This window comes from Trachurus trachurus, assembly GCF_905171665.1.
Source record: "Trachurus trachurus genome assembly, chromosome: 12".
Lineage (NCBI taxonomy): Eukaryota > Metazoa > Chordata > Actinopteri > Carangiformes > Carangidae > Trachurus > Trachurus trachurus.
In genome coordinates, this window is record NC_139908.1 from 17,612,193 (window position 1) to 17,635,585 (window position 23,393).

Sequence of the window (23,393 nt, forward strand, 5' to 3'; positions counted from 1 at the left end):
GAATCTGTTTAGCTTTGATCTGATCATAAACTACCGATGACCAATCACAAAATAGAATGAGGGATTTGAAGACACCAGTTTATAATGAGCAAATCAATCGAGAGAATGTTCTGCAAAACCATTTGAATAACACCAAAAACATATCATTTTATCAAAAAGATTAAATCAGTAATGTCAAGGGATTGAGAAAGGCCCTTTGTTTGTCAAATACTTTATTGCTTGTGTCTCTGTGCATGTGTTAATTTGAGAGAGTGGAAGCAGATTAAGAAATGTTGGCCCTTAAATTCTGTTTACTTTAATTAGTTGTTAGATGCCATGCCTCACATCCTGCGATTGCAAATCGAACTCCCATCGCAATTTGGACAAGCTACCGGTTGACACGGAGAACGCAGGGCCACAGAGCCGCTGCCGCTGTAACAAAACCTTCATTTGCTTCCTTTTCTCAACTCTTCCCCTCAATCAAATGGGAACTCCGAATTGTGTTAGCTTCTATTAAAAAAAAGAAATAAAGGAGCCAGAAGCAGCTTGAGCACCTGACGTGCATGGCTGATGACTTTCTTTTTGATTTTGCAATGTGATTACCCTTTAGCAACAACTCCATTTACATGGAGAACCCACCCACTACACTCGCATCGACATGGCAGACACGGGGTGCATGTGTATGTGATTCCCAAGTATGCGTGTTGCATTCCCATGCTTAATTAAGCCAACAGCTGATGGGGATTTTGAATTCAACAGCACTTGCGGAAGAAAAGTGAATATGAATTAGCTTGATTGTACTGAAAAGCATTCTCTCCCTCCATGGTAACAGAGTGCTGTGAGGGCTGTCTGGTGAAGGACACCTCTTAGCATTGAAGTGTCCTAATACATCTTCATAACAGAGCAGACAGAATTGTCTTGATGACCATTGTGCCACTTTGATCTTGCATCAGTCAGCTTTATTACAGCCTGGAGACTTGAACGGACATGCACACAGTAACCTATCTGTGGCTAATTCTGCTCAACATGGACTGGTGATAAGAGGTGCTATGTGTTTTCTTTTCTTTGATGTTTTATAAAACTGTGTTCAGTGTATTGTTCACAAGAGGAAGACACGCCATCTGTTGAGAGCGGGGGCCGTGGTGCGCCGTGGTCGCTCGCTGCACACAGCACACAGCATGCTGCCAAATAGCCTCAATTTGGAAGAACCTGAATTATTTTCTGCTGTCAAGGCACCAAAAGACAATGCTGCTATGTTGATGAGATATTTTTAGGAAAGTTCACTTTAAGTGCATCTCAGTCTAGGATTTCCTTAGAATATTTAGTAACCAACTTTGAGGTCCTTTCTGATTGCATAATTGTTCCAGAAAAATGCAACATGAAATGAATTCATGCAAATGTCCAACTAGTCCAACTTGGTACATTTCTCAACCATAGTAATGTAAGGAAACAAATTCAACACCATAAACAAAACTGAAATTTGGAGCTCATCATTGAAAAAGTGGAACTTTGTAGAAAAGACTCCAGTACTCTCGCATTAGAGCAAATGCTTGACTAAGGGTCTTTGAAAAATAAAATTATACAAAGTAAATTTACAGATTGAAATTGAAAAGTTCTTGGTAGAATAAAAATACAAAAAAGGTCCCAATAAACCTGCCACAGATTAGTTAAATTAAATTAAACCAATAAGAGATTCTTATTCCATAAAGAAAACACTCTGCTGATCTGTAGTGTTTGCTTTGTTGTGTGGATGAAACAAAATCAAGTATGACTGTAAATGAAGTAGATCATCAAAGCCCTCTTGTTGCAGCAGCTTGTGGATCTTGACTTTTTTCAGTGAGCTATATAGCTAATTGGGAAAGTCAAGTAGCAGATATACTTTCATTTCACATGTTTTCATGTCCAAGGCTTTTTCACCTTCAACTTTCGGCTGCCACTTTATTTTAAGCACATGGTCAAAAACATGCAGCCTAATTTGTAGTACAAAGTGTGTGTGTGTCTGTGTATTTGTGTCTGTGCAGTTTTATAGTTCTACGACTGTCCCTCAGGTCTCTGTGTATAGATGATGCATGTCTGCTGTGATTGGCTAAAAGAAGTTTAGACATCAAGCCTGTCTCAGCGCCTCTGCCCCCTGATGGTTCCACCTCTGGCTATAAAATCGTTCTACGTACATAGAGTCAGAGGAGACATGCCCCTCTCCTGCTGTTTGTCTTCCTGGTTCTGGCAGTGATGCTGTTTTAATGGATGGTAAAGTGAGCTTCAGTTGACATGAGGAGACATTTAATGTTTTAGGGCACCTATCGTTTCACACTCCTTGGCTTACATCTCCACATATTTCACATATTACCCCCATTGAAATTCTGGCTAATGAAGATCTTTTACCACTTAACCTGACTGATGGGAAATGTTACCCACGGGACAGCAGCTGAATAAAAAGACTCCCCAAGTATGGATCTATTACTGGTGAACAGGGGGAAGTGTGTCAAAAGGGAAATCCTCGCAGGTACCTGGGCGATAAAAGATTAAAATAATTTGGGAGATTACTTTCAAGGCCTTGAGACAAAATCCAAAAAATCCAAGTAAGCGCACCTTTCTATTATTCACCCTCCTTATTGTACGATGTCTGAAAAATATATCTGTAGAGAATTGACAGAGCCCACCGGCTGAGCCAGTCGGAGAACCGTAGATGATGAGACTGGGCTCCTCTCTCAACTCTTCGTTTTGGTATTAAAAGTGAAACAGGATTTTGCAACCACTTATTAATCTCTAACAACTAATTCAAAAAAACTATTTCTCTGGACTAGAAAGAGTCAAAAAAGCTTTTTTATTGTTGTTGTTCTGTATTGTAAATCAGAAGCACGAAAACTAATGAAAGCTCAAGAAAGCTCAAACCACGGGGTCACAGCAGGTGTTGCATTATCATTTCAATACTTCAAGGTGGTCTTTTGTCGAGCACAGAGCAGCGGAGATTCAACATGTATGACCTTGATTTGATCAGTCCTGTATAATTCAAAGTGTTCTCTTCTCAGCGGGGCTGTGAAAGAGATGCATGTAAATGATAGATGAGTCGTCATTCATCACTGTCGTCACCTTGACACCGGGGAGGAAATAACAGCCCAGCTGGGGTGTGTCACTTCCTGTGTGCGGCTACTTTGTCTTCGCCTGAAACCATTTAGCTGCCGAGTTGAATGTCAAATACGGACGCGGTTATTATTCAGAAATGGACAAACTGTTATGTAAGCGGCAATTATGCACACATGAACACATATGCTGTACATGCTTCAAATTGCTTTGTCATGATTAGAGAGTTGCAGATGTTTCTTGTGCTTCCTGATGTCGTCATGTTTTTTAAACTCTAGATTTAGCAGTGTTAGAGCTGGAAATTCTCATATTTTACATGACTTTATATAAGTGTCTCAAACTTGTGATACATTACGCTACACTTTCTGCCCTCACTTATACCCAAAGGATGACTTAGTGGCTTTGGTATTTCAGTCTATAAACTACTGTACATATTAGGTGTACTCTGTGCCTCACATTACTGCCAAACCATTTTCAAAGCATACTGCACCTCAGGCTTAGATGGATTTCCTGCCTTTTCGAGCAGCCTTTTCATTTTTTTTTTTTTTACAGTAGATATTTCATTTCTTTCTGGTATGAAAAACAACTTGCTTTAGATGTTAAATGCTCCATAGTAAAGAATTGTCTCAATTTTTATGTCAACTTTTATTCAGTAATGCAGTTATGCCATTGGACTCTTTTCTGAACCCTGCTGCTATACATTCAAAGTCTCCCTGTCAACACAGTTTTGGGTGTCAGCTATTGAATACCCTCCTCTGTGATGAAACAAACAACCAGATACAGTAGTTCATATTCATGCTAATCGTCTTTTCACAAAATACATATAGGCTCATTTTCTTGTCTTTTTATATTTGATTTCTCACAACGTAGCTTATTAATGTAACAGCTCTTGAGTGCCTGGATACAGTAAGCACCCTCCGTCATCATGTAAGTATCCTTACATGCATCACCAGTTTTGAAAAAAGGTTCCCAACCGCGCTTACCACACCATGATAAAACCCCACAGCGATACACACTCTGATGGATCACCCATCCCAAGCCTCTGCTGGCTGATTTTCTTGCTGCACTGAAATGAAGTGAAATGAATGGCTGTGCAGAAGGTGAAGAATCAGTCTAAAGAGAAATGGCGGTGTGCAATGAAAAATGTTCAGCAGCTGAACATACATGACTTGTACTTAATAGGATAAAACATGCATAACTGTCAGTAGGGCACTTAGAAGATCTGAAAGCTCGCTATTTGGGGGAACACACTTTCACTGGCTGCTGTTCTCCTTAAACTAACAATAGTGACACATGTGATTTATATTGGCAGGTCAAATAATGGGTAAATTCTAATAAGGTGTAACTTAAAATTTATTTAAAACTTTAAGGATCCTTATTTTACATTTAAAGTAACGATTTCAATTGAATTTGATTTAACAGTGGAGTCTTAGGGTGGCATAATTGGTCAGCACTGTTGAGACTGTCAGCAAGAGGGAATTTGCATGTTCTCCTTGAGCCTGGGTGGGTTCTCCGACAGTCCAAACTTGCGCATTAGATTGATTGGCAACTCTACATTGCCTGTAGGTGTGAATGCAAGTGTGTGTGCATTGTCTCTGTATGTTGACCCTGTTATAGATGGGTGACCCTGCCTTCACCCTGTATGTCAGCTGGGATTGACTCCAGCAGTCCTCCGACCCTGCACGTGCACAGATGGGCTCTATAGCCGATGGATGAAGAAATTGAACAACATTTTTTTTTCTTTCTACAGGAAGAATTGGTTCTTTGCTTGGACTATTTTCAAACTAAAAAATCCAACAACTTGCAACAGCACTGAGGTGTATGTGTAGTTTATGTAATACACTGATAGCTCATGCTGAAGGCAATGAAAGAACAGGTGAGCCAGGGCAACAGTGTGACTTTGTGATGTCTTTTAGCTTGCCGAGGAATAAGCTGTATCAGGCCTCTGGTTTGGTGACAGTAAGAAAAATATAGACTGTTACCAGACTTATCTTTGAAGTGCAACAGAAAGGCAACACTTTGTTCCTTGAACAATACATTTTATTGACTGCACTTGGTCCTGACTGAACACTTGTGTGAATGGCAGAGGCAGGGAGTGAGTGGGTCAGATGCTGAGTCATGTCCTCTTTTATCCTCACTCTTTGCAATCGCTCTCCACTGACAGCTGCCCAAGAAATGGACAAGTGTGCTTCTGCTTTCTGGTTGTTCAGCAGAGTGGACCTTTCATAATATTTCATTCCAACACTGATTAATTCTCCAGAAAAAGAGAGGCGGGCGACGTACCTTTGACTAAAACCGTTGTCCTTCTTCCGACAGTGGAGCGTGACAATTCTGTGACCTTCACTTCTGACATCCTGACTCACCGTCCACAAGACCGGGTTACTGGTTCTGGCTCCCAGGAACGCCACGCCATCCTTCAGCTTGACCCTGAAACACACACATTTGCACAGGTTAGAAGGGAAAATTAATCAGAAACTACGGCCAGAACAGCTCACAAACGTATTTTTAGAGTCTCAAAAACACACATGGTCTTTTTATTCTCACTGACGCACACAAACATGTCAAAAGAAAGGAATTAAATTAAGTTGCTTTAATTGCTCCTCACAGAGGTCACAGAAACTCATTGTCTCACACAGACACTCAACTATGTGATGAACAAAAAAATTACATTGGACTGTAACAGATTAATCAAAAATACGATTTAATAATGTAGAAGCACAAAACTAGAGCAAAAACAAAGAAGAAGAAAGTTTGCAGTTGCTAAGTCGGGAGAAAACTACACTTTTCCTGGTTCATGAAAAAAGAAATCTTTCCTACTGAATTGAACGCCATTTTGAGGTGCATACAGTATATAATGACCAAGTGAGGAAGATGGTTTAATTTAGCTTCAGGAAAGTGAATCTGGCAGGTTCAAGCCAAATTATTTCATTAGCAGTGATGCAACATAGCATCAGGACAACAGATGGCATGTTGGCAGAGCTGAAACAAGCGTCAGGGGGTAGCGAGTTCAAATTAACCTCTGTGAAAGTTTGTTTATCACAGTGAGTGTACATATTGAATGAATGAGTAAGCCTGACATAACAAGTCCTGTTGAACATCCTGTAATATCCCAGCATTAAAAGCAGCAGTGAACTCAATTTCAGACTCATGTTCCTCCACACCTAGGGGTTTTAAAGGACTCTAATCACCACTGCCCCAATGCCCCCGCCCCACCCTTTTTGACCTCGTATCACTTCACTCATCGTGGTCACAGTCTGTGGGAGGCCATGCCCTTCTCTGCCTCCAGTAGACTGACACTGTTGCTCTCCTTCTCCTCTGTGAGATTAAATTACCATGAAGCACATGAGCTTCTCTCAGTACTTCCTTTTCTGACACGACAAACTGCTCTTGTTCAAACCAGTGGTACAAATGGAGCAGAATATTTTATGTGGGAGAGGGAGGGGGAAAAAAGCAAAGGAGAAGGCAAGAAAACACAGATCTAAAGTAAAACACCTACAGCACAAAAAGGTGAGGGGAAGAAACATTTCTATTCGGTAAAGCACGAATGATGGGTAATTTCCCCCCCCACATCAAAATAATTGGAGACCGTCCTCATTATGAGACTGTGAACGACTTGTAAAAGATGAAGAAAAAAAAGAGCATTAACATGGGGAAGTGGGGGGGTAATGACATGACAAACCATGCAGCAGTCCTTAGAAGAGCACAGTCATTTCATCTTCCGTGTTCAACCGGTCTTCTTTGATCTTATCCCGGCCGCAGGGCCAGTAATAACTCGCCTCGTGTTGGTCGCTGCTCCTGACGAACCGAGATAAAGGCCACTGGTGTGGTAGATGCAGACAATAACTAGGAGGAGATGACTGATTGCCGTCTGCCCTCCTGTTTCCCAGTTGTCACCTCAGCCACGGCTCAGTAATTACTACAGACTCGCTAGCAGATTCAGCACTGACAGTGGACGGCGGGGGGAACGATAATCACCTAACGGGGACTAAACTATCGCAGTATACTTTATGATGTATTGATCAAACATCAAGTTCCAATTTGAGGGTTGGGAATGCTTTAGGACTCATGATGATGCACAGCAGCTACTTCTCACTCCTCATTTTCTCTTCTCTTCCAAATAAGTCTTGAAAAGTTTTTGTGCTTGCACTAGTGCACAGTAAAAAAGGTATTTTTTGACAAAGGACAAGATTTTTCCATTAATTCTTTCTTTCTTTCTCTTTCTTGTCTTTCTTTCCTTTCATCCTCCTGCTTCATACTCGCTGTATTTCTCTCGCACTCATGCACAACTTGACAGACACACACCCGGGCTGTAACCAACGAGCAAGAGGGCTAAATTAACAAATGGCATTTTGTAAATGAGATTGGTTTGGCTAATATGATTTCTGGTGAGGGAGGACGAGCGGGGTGGGGTGGGGAGGGGGCAATAAAGGAAAGCAATTTGAAAGAGAGCGCCCCCTTTCACATGCATCAGCACATGAAGCTGCCTCATTAATTCCATGAAACCCTGCATCAGTGGGATGAGTATTTACAGATGAGATGAGGCTCTTCCTGATTGATGCACAGAAATGACAGCACTGCATGGCCACTGCCCAAATAACATGTCAACACACCTTACACTATGACATGCCTGAATGAAATGCCCTGAGCACATTAATATTAATGTACTTTACACTAACAAAAATTACATAGAATACAAACAATTCTGAATTACCTGAAGGTAGGCCTACTATGTGCTAACATTTTTGACACAACACAGAGAAACTACCAGTATATCAAGATAAAAACAATAAAGTAACCATGCAATAGCAATACAATAAAACGATTAAATGCTGTAAAAACTCACACAATACGTTATACAGTAAACCTCTTCAACTTTGTCAAACTGTGTTTTAAACAGATTTGAGATTAAGAGTCTACAGCTTTGCACTGTAGTGCTGCTGTCAGCATGCTAATAAAGGCAAATCACTGTCTCATTGCTTGCATATTGTAGTCAGTAGTTAGTGAATATCAGAAGTAGTTTTAATGTTGCCATCTTCATCATCTTAGTGCTAAACACAACATACAGTATACCTTAGGCTTGTTTTCAATTGGAAGATAATTTGGTCTCAAACCAAAATGTTATATTTTGACCTGAGGACGGTGCAAGGCAAGGTGAAACGTTCAGGGGTCACCAAAGTGATTACCATTAATCCTGAGGAGCTGTATATGAATGTGTTTACCCAATTTCATGGCATTCCATCCAATAGTTTTGTAGTAATCTGAACCTAATGGTGTAGCTAGGGAAAAGTCAGAGATCAGCTCAGTCATTAGGATTCTGGGTGCCATATCTGCACCATGTTTCATGGCAAACCATCCTACAGTTGGTTCAGTCTGGAACAAGGTGGTAGACTGACAGACTTACAGACAGACCAACGTGGTCATCTCTAGGTGTCCTTACATCTGACAGGAAAGACTTGTTCAACCCCAAATAGGGCCTGAAATCTGTTAGGTCCGTTTTCTAATTACTATATTACACAAAACTGTACTGTGCTGTATTACTCTGCAGTGATTGCTAATCTTACTGTATGTCTGTTCCTGAGGAGTTGGAGACAGAGACATACATCTAGGAACTAGTTGTAGACGTTCTTTATAAGCAGTCAGTTGGGTAAAAGCAGGTAGCCATTATCATGATGCTAATAAATGACTGTGTCTGGCTGTGGGAGTCTTACAGGCTTGCCAGGTACATAGAAAGCCACAGGAAACAAGCTATGACAAATGCCTGCATTAGAGTCTTTAGAATAGTTTACAATGATATAAATGACCTATGCCTTGGTATTTCATTGAAAAAAATAAACGGTCTTATATAATCCACAGGTTAATAGACACAAACCTGAGGTATAGGGCTCATTTGTGCTGCACTTGAAAACAAATGAAAAACAGGAAGAGGAGAAGGCAGCACACCTTTCTGAGAAAGCAACTGCACCCGTGGACCCATAATGGTAATGACTGGATAGCAGTTACCAAAAGGGCAAAATTACAGGAATAATGCATTACATGCTGTCTTTCAAAAAAACATGTTCCTTGGGGCTCTCTTGGTTCCCATGACAATGAGTGAAGAAGAGTGGAGAATGACTCAAGTTTGAAGAGGCTGACGAGCAAACAAAAGGGCGGTGTGTTTGAGGCTGGAGGAGGCAATGCATGTATGACTTCTACTTTTATTTTAGACAGGGGAAGTGGAGGGGTGTTAGTTAGCTGCAATTACTTCAGTGGCCTTTTGAAAGCAGATATGTCTCCTTTGATGTTGTTTAGCTCTTTTGAATATCTTATTTTCGAATGCTAATCACACAAACAAACAGTTACTGTTTACAGAGCATAAAATCACTGCCCCATGTTTCATCACATTCCCCAATGCTTTTATCACAGGTTTTATTAAGGTTGGGTTATTTATAGGTAAGGTTTTATTCTATAGAAAGATCTTGGTTTTACACAACTTATCTATGGACCACAATCATAGTTCTGTCACTAAGAGACTCAATGTTAAAATGGTATCAATCAGAGATGTTGCTTACATTGATTTATAATGTAGTGTCTCTGATGGTGCCTGAGGTTAATGCTGAACTCACTATAAAGGACAAGCCTCCTGAAGTGGCTTTAAAGGGATAGTTCAACATTTTGTCAAATTCTCATATCACCATAATCTCTATAGTCATAGGAGTAGGTTAGTTTCCTTTAATCATCAGTGCATGTTGTTTTGAGATCATTGAGAGAGACGCGAGTTGCTCAGTCAACACAATGGAAGTGAATGGTACAGGTCCCCTGTCCCTCATCAAACTCATCAAATAGCCTACACAATCCAACAACTCCAAAACTCTCTGGTGGACAAGTTGTGACCTGCACATTCACCACATATGAAATAATCATGTAACATTACGAGACAGAGTTGTTTTTCGAGGCAAATGCGTAGCCGGAACTACATTCCAGACACGGCTGCTGGGCGGAGTGATTTCAAAAGCGAAAGTTCAGAGTATTAGCTTCTTGTGTTGTAATGTTACATAATTATACATGATTATTTCATAGTGTGGTGAATGTGCAGGTCACAACTTGTCCACCAGAGCATTTTGGAATTGTTGGATTGCATATTTGATGAGTTTGATGAGGGATAGGAAATCTGTACCGTTCACCTCATTGTGTTCGTTGAGGTAATGAAACTATGACTAGGATTATGGCAATAGGCAAATTTGCCAAAATGTTGAATTACCCTTTAAGTTTTATTAGGTTGCCCTTACAAACTCTGTTTCCCTTGTAAATTACATTAATTCAAATTCATGAAGAATTGAACTGAACTGTTGTAAAATGCATGCGACTGTGAAAACAAAGTTAGAAATCTGAGGATAGAGGGATGAAACTCCACTGATCCACTGTAATATCCTGTGCTACAACCATTGACAGACTGATAAGTCCCACTTCTACACAGCCAAGTGCAGCAAGTGTTCAGTCTACAGTAGGCCCTATATCAGAGATGAGATGACAACAATTGGAATATGTATTAATCAAACAAGGTTGTTCACTATTTTTTGTATTCTGGTGAATTGGTGATGAGTAGGTGGTTTGAGTGACTGTGCTCACTAGTCCACCTTTGTTTCTTTCAGTCTTTGAGATGAATGATTATTAATATATTGTTGACAATCCTTTATTTCCAGGCACATTATATAGTACCTGCCACATTCTGCAGTATTTTGTAAGAAATGACACAAAACTTTTTTGTTTGCTCCATGCTCACACAGCAACATCACCATCATTGGTAAATTTTTGATAAGATTAATCATAGACATACTCATCAAAATCGGACATTCTTTGCATTTTCCCAGAGACAGTGGTGCATTTTTTGTTTGGTTCACATTAACACATGGTCAATTTAACCTATTTTTACAAAGTAGTTTGAATTTTTTTTTTTTTAAGTAGCTTTTGTTGAGACAGGTACGCTGTAGTTTAACATCTTCTGGTGTGAAGTAATTAGAAGCTTTCAAAACAATGCATTCAAAGTTTCCCCTTTATTGCCAGTGTTTTTCTATTTCATTGACTTTAGTCATGCACAATATCCTTGTGTATTTTAGATTTTACCCTCTTTCACATTTGGATGCATGTTGGAATGAAAATTGTTTTACATAAAACCAAACTTGAGTAGACTATTTAAGCATGGACTGGGAAGAAGGGAAGGATAGCTCGGTGTTAAAGGTGTTTGAGCAGAAAGAGGTGGTTTACAGAGACCTGCTGGGCAGATTAGAGAAGACAGGCGTTGTAGCAGTATGGATGAAAAAGGACAGATGGAGATGGAAGAAAACAGTCAAGAGAGATGGGGGTGGAGTTGAAAACAGGGGTTTATTGGTTAAAAGGCTTGAATTACAGCTTTACGTCTGCTCTGGCATTTAATACCTGTTCTGGTATTATATTTAGAATAATAATGAGAAGAAAAAAGATTTACATCACTGTCATCATCAGGAGGCCATTTGCAAAGTTGTCCTCCCTCCTCCCATAGCTAAAAGTTAAAATAACAACTGTAAAAAGAAAACGGATCAAGAGGAACATGCCTGTCTGTGTTGGCATCCTGGTGCTAAATCATTTCTGAAGATGGAGACTCAGAACTGAGAGATGCCAATCACTTCTCTCTCTCTCACACACACACAAACATCCACATACAAAGGCTTCACTCGCGCACACCTTGGTCGGTGTCTACATCTGATATAATGGGGAGTGTGCTAGCAGACAAAGCTAACCTTTAGCAGAGATAAATGAAAGCGAGAACAATTGCTCAGATATCTGCTGCGCCACAAAGGAACCACCTTTGGTTCCTCCATCACAGTGGCCCCTGCAAAGGGAAGAGCCACATGGAGCAAAGCTGCAATACAGATGAGTCACAATACACTCATATATAACCTGCACCCTGCAGGTTCTGAGGAGTCATTAACTAATCCCACTGAAAAGCTTGAAACTGCTGAAAGAAAAAAAGCCCCTAGGCTCCAAAATTGGTCTAGTGGTTAGTCAGATAAATGTGAAACGTGCAATAACTCACAGTTTAGCATATATTCCAAATTAATTTCAAAAAAGCTAGTTTAGCTGAATGCAATTTTCTGACAGCAGCCAGAATTGGCCAAATCGTATTCAGCTACTTTAGCTGGCCTGCCTGTGTCCCTTAATTCTCTAACACCTGCAGCTAAATCCAGTTATGAAATAAACGCACAAGCTGTTGGACTTGCTTCATGTACTCTCCCTCCTGCTCTATTCCTCCAGCTCAAAAACAAAATAATCTCCATCACTACAGGGTAAAATTAAATTAGATAGTAGCCAGTGACAAGTGAACCGGGCTTTGGGCTGGTTCAATAAATTAGGAAGGTGAAACAGGGCTGAGCTGGGGATGCTCTGAGTCAATTAGCTGAGGAATAGTTGTCGGTGAAGTGTTTTTAGGGGCGAGCGGACACGGGCAGATGTGGAGATAAAGAGAGAGCTAATTCAATTAATGAGTTTGATGCTGTTCTTTCCATTATCTGAGCTAGTTAAAAGTGCTGGTGCGTGGCAACACTGTGAACGGGGGACAAGATTAACACTATCAGATAAAGACGCTCACCAGACAAAGCTCATCTCCACCCATGCATTCTGCTGCGTTCCTCTTACTCCTTCAGCTCGCCCGCCGTCTCTTCTCCTACCTCTCTGCGTCTGTCTCTGTCTTTTCTTTCCTCTACATTCTGCTTCTTTTACTGTACAGTACACGCGCCCAAGCCTCTCTCGTATCCTCATCCTCACCAGAGCTCCTCGTCTAGCCTCGATGCTCTGTGTGCTGTTTTATTTTCAAAAGCAGTCAAGAGAACCTGCTTCGCTCCTGGGCGCTGTAGTTCCCTTTATTTAATCACCTAATTTTGGTTGGTAAACCTTCATTAGGTAATTTGAGGTTCTACCAACTAAAAAGTCTTAATTAAGTGAGAACAAGTGAAAAGTGTTTTTGAGGCTCAAGGGCCAGCTGGTCCACAACAAACATATCAACAATTTAATGGTTCACTTGGAACAAGAGTTCATTATTCCCAGAGGAAGAATCCGCTCTTGTGAGCCACTGGCTATTCCTGCGGTGCTACCAGCGGCTTAATTTCGGAAGGTCACTACTGGTTATAGCTCGACAAGTTTTTGAAGGACTTCAGTGCACTTTGGAGAAGACAATTTTGCAAAACAGTTTCTACACTATGAGCACTGTAGCCTTACAGAGATGCTCGGATGGCAGTGGACTCAGTCCTGCTTATTTTCAATAAAGCCCATGCTGTCCTTCTGCTGTCCTTTATGATACTCACTACTGTATTCACCTAAGCAAAAAAATCAAATAAAAAAATCAATGAACAAATCCATGAACTTGCCACTTTCAGACAGACCTGAAAATACAGGAACTGGACATGTCGTTTACACATATACAGTGCAATCCTGTACTATAACCATGCAAGAAATATAACCTTGAGTCAAACTGTAGATGCCATCTGTGGCACCTTGCTGACCTTGAATAACATCTACGGGTTTAAAATTCTCACTTTTTTGCCAAAAGGTAAAGTAGTATTGAAGGAATACTTTGCAGTACTCTCAAGCTGGCTGTTGGAAATTAAAGCCCCATGAATCTCATCCTGTCTTTCACTTTACCCTTGAGAAATGTCAATTTCATTTCTCGCTGACCGCCTCCTCATCTCTCCATTCTTTACAGATCAATATTTGTGTGATCTAGACCAGACAGTGAATGGATGAGCAACATAGTCTGTAAAGGGTTAAAAGCTACACATCTATCAAGGGACAAAGATGATCAAAGGGAGTGCCCCTTAAAGTGCTACTTAGTCATTTTAACCTGGAGTGGATTGTATTGAGTGCTACTTAACTGAAGAAATGCTGACTGTCACCAAACAGTGGACATGTTTACAGTCAGGTGGCTCAACACGGACCAGTGCTGTCCAAGAAAGAAGTCAAAGAAAACAGTGTATGCCTTGCACACACACACACACACACACACACACACACACACACACACACACACACACACACACACACACACACACACACACACACACACACACACACACACACACACACACACACACACACACACACACACACACACACACACACAGGAGACGAGTTGACAGCCTTCAGGCAAATTCTCTCTTCATTCATGTCTGGATTCCTGAAAAACACACAGAGCATGGTGATGCCTCATCTAACGTCTTCACATCTCCTTCACAGTCTTTTTTTAATTAAAAGGAAAGGCAGGCAGATGACTGACATGCCGAGCTTGGACCTGAGTTCTGGGAACAAACTCGCGCCTCTTTTAAAAAAAAGAGGAGAAGAAATAACTGTCAGAGGAGTGCGGCTGACTTCAAATGAGAAGAGGTTCAAAATATGTGCTGGCCATACCCTCATGACATGAACGAATCCATGACAGATCAAGAGCAATCATATGGGCAGGAACACTGAGAAATGAATTCGAGCCGAATTCAGAGAAGCCCCTGAGCTTCTCAGAGGAAAGAAATATTTCATTTAAAAACCTGGGCAAGGTTACATCTTAAATGCATCTTAGTTCTGAGAAAATCATTATTCTGCTGTCAGTGAATAACAAATATCATTTGGATCCCAACGTAGCATCAGTGTTATCTGCACTCACAATGACTAGTTTATTATTTCACTCATCTGCTGAGTGATCAACAGCTGAACAATGAACAAAATCGATAGTGCTGTAACTGTGAGGAAATGAAAAGAGGAAAAACAGCGGCTGAAACACAAACGATCACTTCAGCTGGGGATTTCAGAGTCTTATGTTATATGAAGAGTTTCACATTAAGAAGACCAAATTAATCCAACACCGGCCTCATAATATTGAACATTAAACAAATGAGCCTATTGGAATCCTTAAAACATAATTTTGTAAGTAACAGCCTGAGGATAGCTATTATAATATGATGATGAGATGGCACTAATGTGGAGCCCATTTCTACATAATGCAATGCTGCTGTTTTTGGGCCAGAATGCAGCCCATACATGAGCCATGGGAGAGGGAGGGGGTGTAAGATGTAATTAAGACATTATTGTCTTAAAAACAGGAGACAAGGGGAGAGAATGAGACCCAAAATAATGGGGAATGGAATTGCTGCTCCATAAAAATAAAAAATTATTTAAGCCAACAGCTTAAAGCAGTCAGTTACTTTGTTTTCTTTAATCTGCCCCGAGCTCTCATTATCGCCTTATGTCACATTATAAGCTTATTTCTAAAAGTGTAAGAAAAAAAAAATGTCACAGAAAACGGCAACAAAGACTGCATGATATTCGGCATAAAGAAACAGGCTGGATGTGGGTGGGTATTGACTGAAATGACAAGGAGCTGCGTGTGTGTGTGCCGAGACTGTGCACATGAAAGCAGGCCAACGGGATGATGACACTGAGGGGCGTGACAGCGCAACACCCACTGTGGCCAAATGCTAGTCACCTCCACTAAATCACAGCCTGGCTCTCCACACAGCGCAAGACTGTAAGAATGTAAAAATCAAGAAACATTCCCAATCTGGTGCCCTACATGTCGGATATCTCGACCCTTGTTGGAGGCATGGGATTTGTAGAGCGAGCACGGGATTTCAGATTAACACAGTTTTGAGTCACGATGCTTTTCCTTTTTATTTTTCGTGTTTGCATTAATGTACACTGAGCAGTGTACTAAAAACTTCCAATTTTTCATTCGCTCTAATGCTGGATTTCAGGAACTCACTGCTAGTGCTGCTGTAGATTAGCTGAAGGAATGAGGTCATGTTGTCGCAGACAGAAGCTTGATCCCTATGGCTGCCATTTGAGTGGAGGCCTAGCCAGTTAAATAGGGGATAGGGAAAACACACGCCGGCACCGCATCCAGTAAAACCTATTTGACATAAGGTTGCATCCAGGGGATAAAAATTTGACTTCGCATTGGCTCTGTAGGTTTGGACAGATGATCTAGGACTGATCCAATATTTGGATGGACACAGAAGGGGACCAAGCAGTATAATCTCAGGATGTAGTGGGAGAGATTATGGCAAATTGATAAACCTGATGTCTGACGGGTTATACAGATTAATTAACACTGATGCTGTCAGTCGGTGTAACAACTGGGCACTTACAGTACACTAGCACTGCAGCAAATTTCTGAATTTCTTTTTAACAGCCCAAAATTGGATATTTGCCTCAAAGGACTCTGCAATTTGTGCAGCATATGGCATCCTTTATCCAGCATCTATCCTGAGCCCCTCTGCACATTTAAGGTGTTTTTAAATGAACTAAATGTTGAAAAATGAGGAAAATATTTTAATGGTGCATTGTGCAAAACAGTGAGTGCTTAAGTCTTTATCACACACACCTGCTTTTAAACCATGCAGGCATCATGCAGTGCTGTAGAAGCTTGTGCTAAACAAGAGATAACTCAAAGTTCAGTTCATCCAGATGAACTAGGCCATGTCCATAGTTAATCATTTTGAATTCTGAACAAAGTTGACAGTTCCAGACGATGAACAAGTTCATCTCCATGTCTTCTTTTTTTCTTTTAATGAGCAGCTCTTAGCTATTCTTTTTCACTGGAACCATCCCCAGCCCTTAATTATTGCCACATTACTGTACACGTCTGCAGACTCGCAGACAGAGATTAATTTTAAAGTCCCAGGAAAACCAATGTGATGTGTTTTACCACTCACACAACGTGCCACAATGCGGGACATCTCAAACCACACTGGCTTACAAATGTAATTTGTGCATAATTTTACATGTAGAGAAATTTTGCCTTTATGCATAATAATAATTTTAAAAATGTTTAGCTCTGAGTAACATCGCTATCCTGCTTTATGACACATTGTTTAATTGGTAAAACATAAACTGGCTTTTGCAGCAATGATAATTGCACTGTTTGCCTTAGCAGCACCAGCCATGCTGGGTGCATTCTGCATTCTGAGCTATAAATCCTTGAGTGCTGCTGTAAAACACTGTTCTTCTTCATCTGATGTTTTTTTGGCAGTTAGCGAACAGCTTTTTGTTGCATTACTGCCAGAAATCAATAGTGATGATTATTCTAAAGTAGGGTTTCAGCAAGTTCTCAGAGCTCAGTTCATGCTGTACAGTTGTACATAAAGTTGTCAATATCAGTACCACTTTGTACGTATTCTGCATCTTTTTTTTTTTGCGTCAACTATGGTGGCCATATAATGACATAATCAATATGAAAGTTTTAGTGAATTTTTTTTTTGTCAAAAAATTTACCATACCATCAGAAAACCGCTTTTGCAGCTCACACATCAAGGAGAGGAGGAACACAAATTCATAATTGCCATATGTATGCAAATTACATCAATCTGAAGCCATTACCGAAACAATTAATCTTTGGCAATCGCTAAAACATTTTAATCATGATCGTTACAAATGGTTGACTATTCATTATGCCCTCTAATTAGATCATAAATTGTATGAATACACTGTTGTGGGAGGTTTTGAAGGATGTGACACGCTGGGGACAAACACAAAAGCAAGCTAGGACTGATGAAGGCTGCTGCTTTATTGGCGCTGAGAGGCAGGGCTGCTGAGGGGGATTGAACTCACGTTCTCTCCTGACTCCATCTATGAGTGATTTATTGACTCAATCACTGTGGGTTAAGGTGCTGCAGATGTCTGGTCAGGTGATGCAGGTGATCAGGACGAGGGGTCAAATGTTACACTGTGTCATTCAGCCGTCCTGTCGTTGCAGACTATCAGTATTCCTGTCGCCATTGATTAAATGCTGCCCACTGGTGTAAGTGAGCTGAGTGAACCCTGGACACAAAAGCTACATTCTTGGTCTAAGTGTCATGTGCTATTGTATTTGTCAGTGCTGTGAGCAGGCAGTACAGTAAGTGCTGGAGTGGCAACGTGACAGGAAGGATGACAGCCACTATGCTAACCCAACATTTCAAAAAAAAAATTGTCTGTCTGAAAACTGTCACAATAGCACCTCAGAATGTTTGCAGGAAGTGAAAGAATTGGCTCTGAATGAGAAAACCCAGACTCCAAAAATTGAAACAAAATCCATCTTGGTCCCATTCATACTCCCAAGGTTATGTTCACATAAAGTCTCAGCGACCCAGAAGCAAATTAAAGCATTTCGCTAAAATGTTCACATATTTGTTTCCTCTGCATTTTTTTTGTTTGTTTGTTTACCATATGCAGATTACAGGAAAACTCACTGGTGAAATTGCAGGTAAATCAATTCAGGCCTGATCTGTAAAAGCAGGCATGTCAACCAGTACATTAGCCCCATTTGCACTTCATTATTTGCACCAGTGGACACTGCTGAACAGACACCGTCAGCCGGCTCGACTACATGCAGAAGGAAAAAAAAACAAAAAACAAAGACACTATAGTTGTCTGGGCAGGGGGTAACATTTGACAAGGTGTGATGGAGAGAAAGTGAGGCAATCAAAAGAGAAGATAGAGGAATGATTAAGGGGTTGAATACTTGACTTTGATGAGGAGCCTGGACAGAAAAGCGGCAGATAATCACTGCTGGCTGCTGTGATTTTCTTTTGTTACCAAGGGATGCAGAGAAAGTAAGAAAGAGACACTTTTTTTTTGTTTGTATGTTTGTTTTGGAGTAAAATGCTACCTTGCCTCTCTCCTTGCAAGCCAAAAACAAAAATCTTGACAATCAAATGGGGATTTACAGATACAGATTTTTTTGTGCGCATGTTGCAAAATGGAGCTCTGTTATCAGTCATCAGGAACAGTACTATCTCGTCTCTCCCTCTCCCTTCTTTCCCTCAATATCTCCAACTTATTATTTTTCTCCCGGTTTCCCTCTCAGGGACCTGATCAGAGACGTGAGACTCAGTAGATCTATAAAGAACAACAAAGCTTCCTTGTAACTACAGCTCCTGCTATTTTTTGTTTGTTCTTTTCCAACCTGCACAACATGTATTTGTGTCAACACGGGTTTTGCATGTAGCCTTGAGCAAGTCAACAGTTATTGGATCCACATAATACGGTGTGACTGACAAACATCACCATCACCAAGAGAAGATGTGTGCACCACTTTAGATCAACCGATCAGTCAAAAACAGTCCGACTATTTGCATAGCAGAAGGTAAAGTGCGATGAAGGAAACTAAATAACATCTATTTTCTGTGTTAACAACCATACAGGACAACTCCATCCTTACAAAAATGGTTTCATCATGCACTGTTCATGGTGTGCGTTTCAGCAGCTTATTTTGCAGTCGCTGGAAAGTGCATGCTTTACATCACCAAAGGGAGGGTGAAATTTAGGGCTTATTTGCAAGCTGACCGTGGACTTCATGGCAGTCTCATACGCACAGAAAAAAAAAGCCCTCAGTTTATATATATGCTTTTTTTTCCTTCCTGGCAATGGTTACAGTCCAATGTGGAGCTTTATTAGATATTTTGGGATTTAATTTCAGTCCCAGTGAATAAATATTTGCTCATAAGTGCAGCTGCTACTCCTCTTGCTCGTTCCTCTCATCACATTAGTGCTTCCAAGTATAGAAATTGTGCAAGAAATGAGTCCATAGCAGTTTATTATGACCAATAGCCATGTTTTATTGTTAGGGGACCTTTAGTGGCTGTAGCAATTACAAAGGGAGGAAAGGACAAAGTCCGCTGCTGAAGCATAAAGAGTTGAAATTGTCGGTGGATGGATGCGTTGACTTGTGGAATATTTTCCTAAACCGAACCAAGTAGTTGCGTGTTCATTATTGTAACCCTCATGGCAAATGTCAAGATTGATGAAAAATGTTTGACCCCAACTACCAGTTTTCTATTCCTGCTGAAACTTGTCCATACATCACCTCATGTATGATTGACCCCAGTGCTTCTGTGTGTGGCCTATTCGCATCAAAACACACTCACACAAACTTGTTCCAGAAGTGCAGGCCATGTCATGCCCTTGCTCCACTTTTCACTTCCCCCTGCAGGAGGCTGAGCCCTCCTCAGCGTGATGCAGCGGCACGATGGCACCGGGGGATTGGGTAGCTGCCGGTGTTTTTAACAGGGATGACCAACTCACTTCTCCCCTGTATGTTAGCAGTGCTTATCAGCCAGCACCATGCCCTGACCACCGCTTCCACTTCACAGGGCCACCAACACCCTGACTGCCACTGGATGTTTACACTGATCCCTTCATAGAGGACTCCCTTGGGCTGCTCTGTGTGTGTCTGTGTGAGTGTGTGTGTGTATGTGTGTGTACACACGACTCCCCTGGGCCACAACACAGCTTGTCTGCACTGAGCCTCGTTGAGCAACAATGCCGAGTTTGTTCCTCCAGACCACAGGCAAACACAGAGTGCCAGGGGAGGGGAAAGCGTGACCAAGGACAAGTGGTCATTCAGGCCCCAGCCACCTTGATGTGAGCTAAAATCACTAAAAAGCAAAGATAAATTATTGCTGATATGCAGTTAAACCTGGAAAAACCTTTGTGATACACTAAAGATGTCAACTTATTTAGGTTTTCTAAAGAAAAATTATTGCGTGAACACATCTGACACGGCAACGCTCATTGTGCTTTTGCTTGAAAATTGCTCTGACCTTTGTCTATGATCACAACAACATCAGGAAATAACCTCTCTCTCTCTCTCTCTCTCTCTCTCTCTCTCTGGTGCACCTCAGACTTACTCCAGTGCAGTTGCCTCTTTGGGTTAGTTTATTTTGGCAGATCTGAAAACTATTCCTGAGACCCGTACAGGAATAAAATACAGTCAACCCCATCGCAATGTACACTTAAGTCATGTAGAGTCTATATTTGTACAACATAATTTTGTAACCATGGTAACATATGCTCAGCTGTATCACTACTGATACCTCAGTAAGTGAAAAGGGGTCAAAGTGAAGTAAAACTCATATCCTACATTGCAGCACTCCCTGATAGAAAGTGAGTGCAACGATTCTCTCACAATATTATGATTCAACATGCCTCGGTTCCATTTTCATCAGTCCATCAGTATTCATCAGTCCGACCGCAGCCTCGACACAATCGGCTATTTTTTTCATGAGCTCTTTGTGACACCAGAGAACACAAACGCAGCCAGTCATTAGGTGAAGGAAAGCGCTGCAGGCCCTGCTGTCAATCATCAGAGTTTGATCTGACCACCTGCAGAGCCGAAGATGCAAGGTGACAGTCACAAACACGTTCAATGAATAAGATATAGATCAGAGTAAAAAACAAATTGAAAACAGTCAGTTTTCTTTTAGTCTTTTTTGGTTCTTTGGCCTCGATCTGACATGACGTGCAGAATCCAAATGCAGAATCCCTACAGATGTAAAAACTACAGTTAAAGCTGCGTAGGTCTTTACTGACTGTTAGGAGCAATGTGGGTTCATTTTGGTAATTTATGCAGAACACGTACACCAGGTAATTATTATTTTTTGACTACTTATTCATAAAGAAAAGCTTATGACATCTAAAATTGTGCCAGTGGGGAGCCGGCAATGATGTGGGCCGATGTTTTAGCAGCGAGCCATACTCGACATATAATAATCGTTTGAGGGTAGTGTTTTTGTTATACATACTGACATCTGCTCTTGAGTCTGTTAAGTAGCACTTAGCTAAGCACTGAGCAAGCAATCAATACGCCGCAGACAAAATTGAAAACATTCACATTTTTGCTAAAATTGGGGCCGTGTTTGAAAGTCCGCCATTAGTCACTCAGCTAAAGAACAGCAAAAAAATAAAAAATCTGCACACAGAAGCAGCACAGAGAGGATTCAGGCAGCCACTCTGTATTTAGTTCCTTCTGCTTCCTGTGGCTCGCTCCACTCTGCTCCATTTCGCTCTCAGGTCTTGACACTGACCAGCAGGAAGTGGACAAGCCAGACGTGTAATCTTCTTCTTCTCTGGCAATTTTCATTAGCAAAAGCCTCACACAAACAGATCAAAATACAACATCACACAAATAAATCTCCACTTTTACTGACGTTTGTTTATTGGATTTATGACAGATAAAGAAGTTTGTGTCCTCACATTCACACATCTGCAACTGTTTTTTTTTTTAACTCATTAAAGCTGGAAACAGATCTTGAGTATTCTTGAAACCTGCCAAGACACCTCGAACTTAACAACTCTTCCAACCAAAGCTCTGTTAAAACGAGTTGCTAATTTATGCAGGAGTTTGTGAGGGAAACGACGAGGAGGGAAATGCAAACTCTGGATGAGGAGGTGATGAAGGGCTGTAAACTTTGCAGAAGGTGAGGGTGAGTGAATCTGTGAGACTTCAGGTGTCTCTTCACTGCAACCTGATGAACCCAATTATAAAAGTAATACTTATGATACCAAGCACTATTAAAATGTTGGCTTGGCATTTCAATCAATGTGTTTTTTTGTTTTTGTTTTACCTTTAACTTCATCACTAAAGTGTCAGGACCGACTTAACCAGCCTGGAGCAGAGGCTGTCATGACCCTCAGATCAAAATGGGTATCCTCGCCTTCAACTGACACACACACACACACACACACACACACACACACACACACACACACACACACACACACACACACACACACACACACACACACACACACACACATGCACAGACTACTGTTGTGTTTCCAGTGAGTAGTTTCTCAAAGCGCTATCAGGGTGAGCTACATGAAGGTCACTGCAGTGTGGACATGGAGCTGTGACCCTGTCCTTGGAGATGGCTTGTAAATGGACTGAAGAGCATTTCATGGCTCTCATGAATACCCTATTAAGCAGCCACTAAAAACTGTTGAAAATAGCAGGGAAAATGATTTGATGTGTTTGTGGGGGTGCGCAGTCTACGCTTTTGTGTCAGTTTGTATGTCAGGAGAGAGAGACAAAGAGAATCACAGTGAGTCCTTGGGGCCATAACACAGCTCGACTATACTGAGAAAAGTGGAGCGACGCTGCCAGATCTCACCCCCCCCTAGAAAAAGGCCGATTGGAGAGTGAGTAAGGTGAAATGGTCGTAGAGGACTTCACAAGCCTTTGCGTAAATGGTGGTAGTGTCAGGAGAGCAGCTAGAAAACATACATCAGCATTGTAAGAGACGCCGCCCTCCAGGGTTTGCACAGCAGAATCCAGTGCCCGACAGAGACGGCAGCGGAGGCTGAAAGACTGTGGTGCAAAACACAAAGGGAGCGTCACTCTGGGGTGAAGGCACCATTTTCTGTTATATTAGAGTTGAAAATGAGGAGACATGAAAATCATTCAGACTGAAACTTTACCGTCATCTCCATGAAAGCAGAAATGACTGTCACACAATAATGTTTTTTTTTTTTTAAACAGCCTGTACTTACTCATCTGAGGCATGTAGAATGACAGTTTTTGC

The 23,393-nt window shown here is 41.1% G+C and overlaps 1 protein-coding gene across 1 annotated transcript in view; it reads right to left on the reverse strand.

The window, feature by feature from the left end:
- The window catches only part of LOC310994480 (transmembrane protein 132C), a gene marked incomplete at both ends in the record, with an annotated part of 135,282 nt that overhangs the window by 53,089 nt on the left and 58,800 nt on the right, over positions 1-23,393 (reverse strand). The window contains one exon of the mRNA XM_083983189.1: positions 5,344-5,487. Coding sequence (XP_083839315.1) covers positions 5,344-5,487 — 144 coding nt within the window. The remainder of the gene's footprint in view (positions 1-5,343; positions 5,488-23,393) is intronic.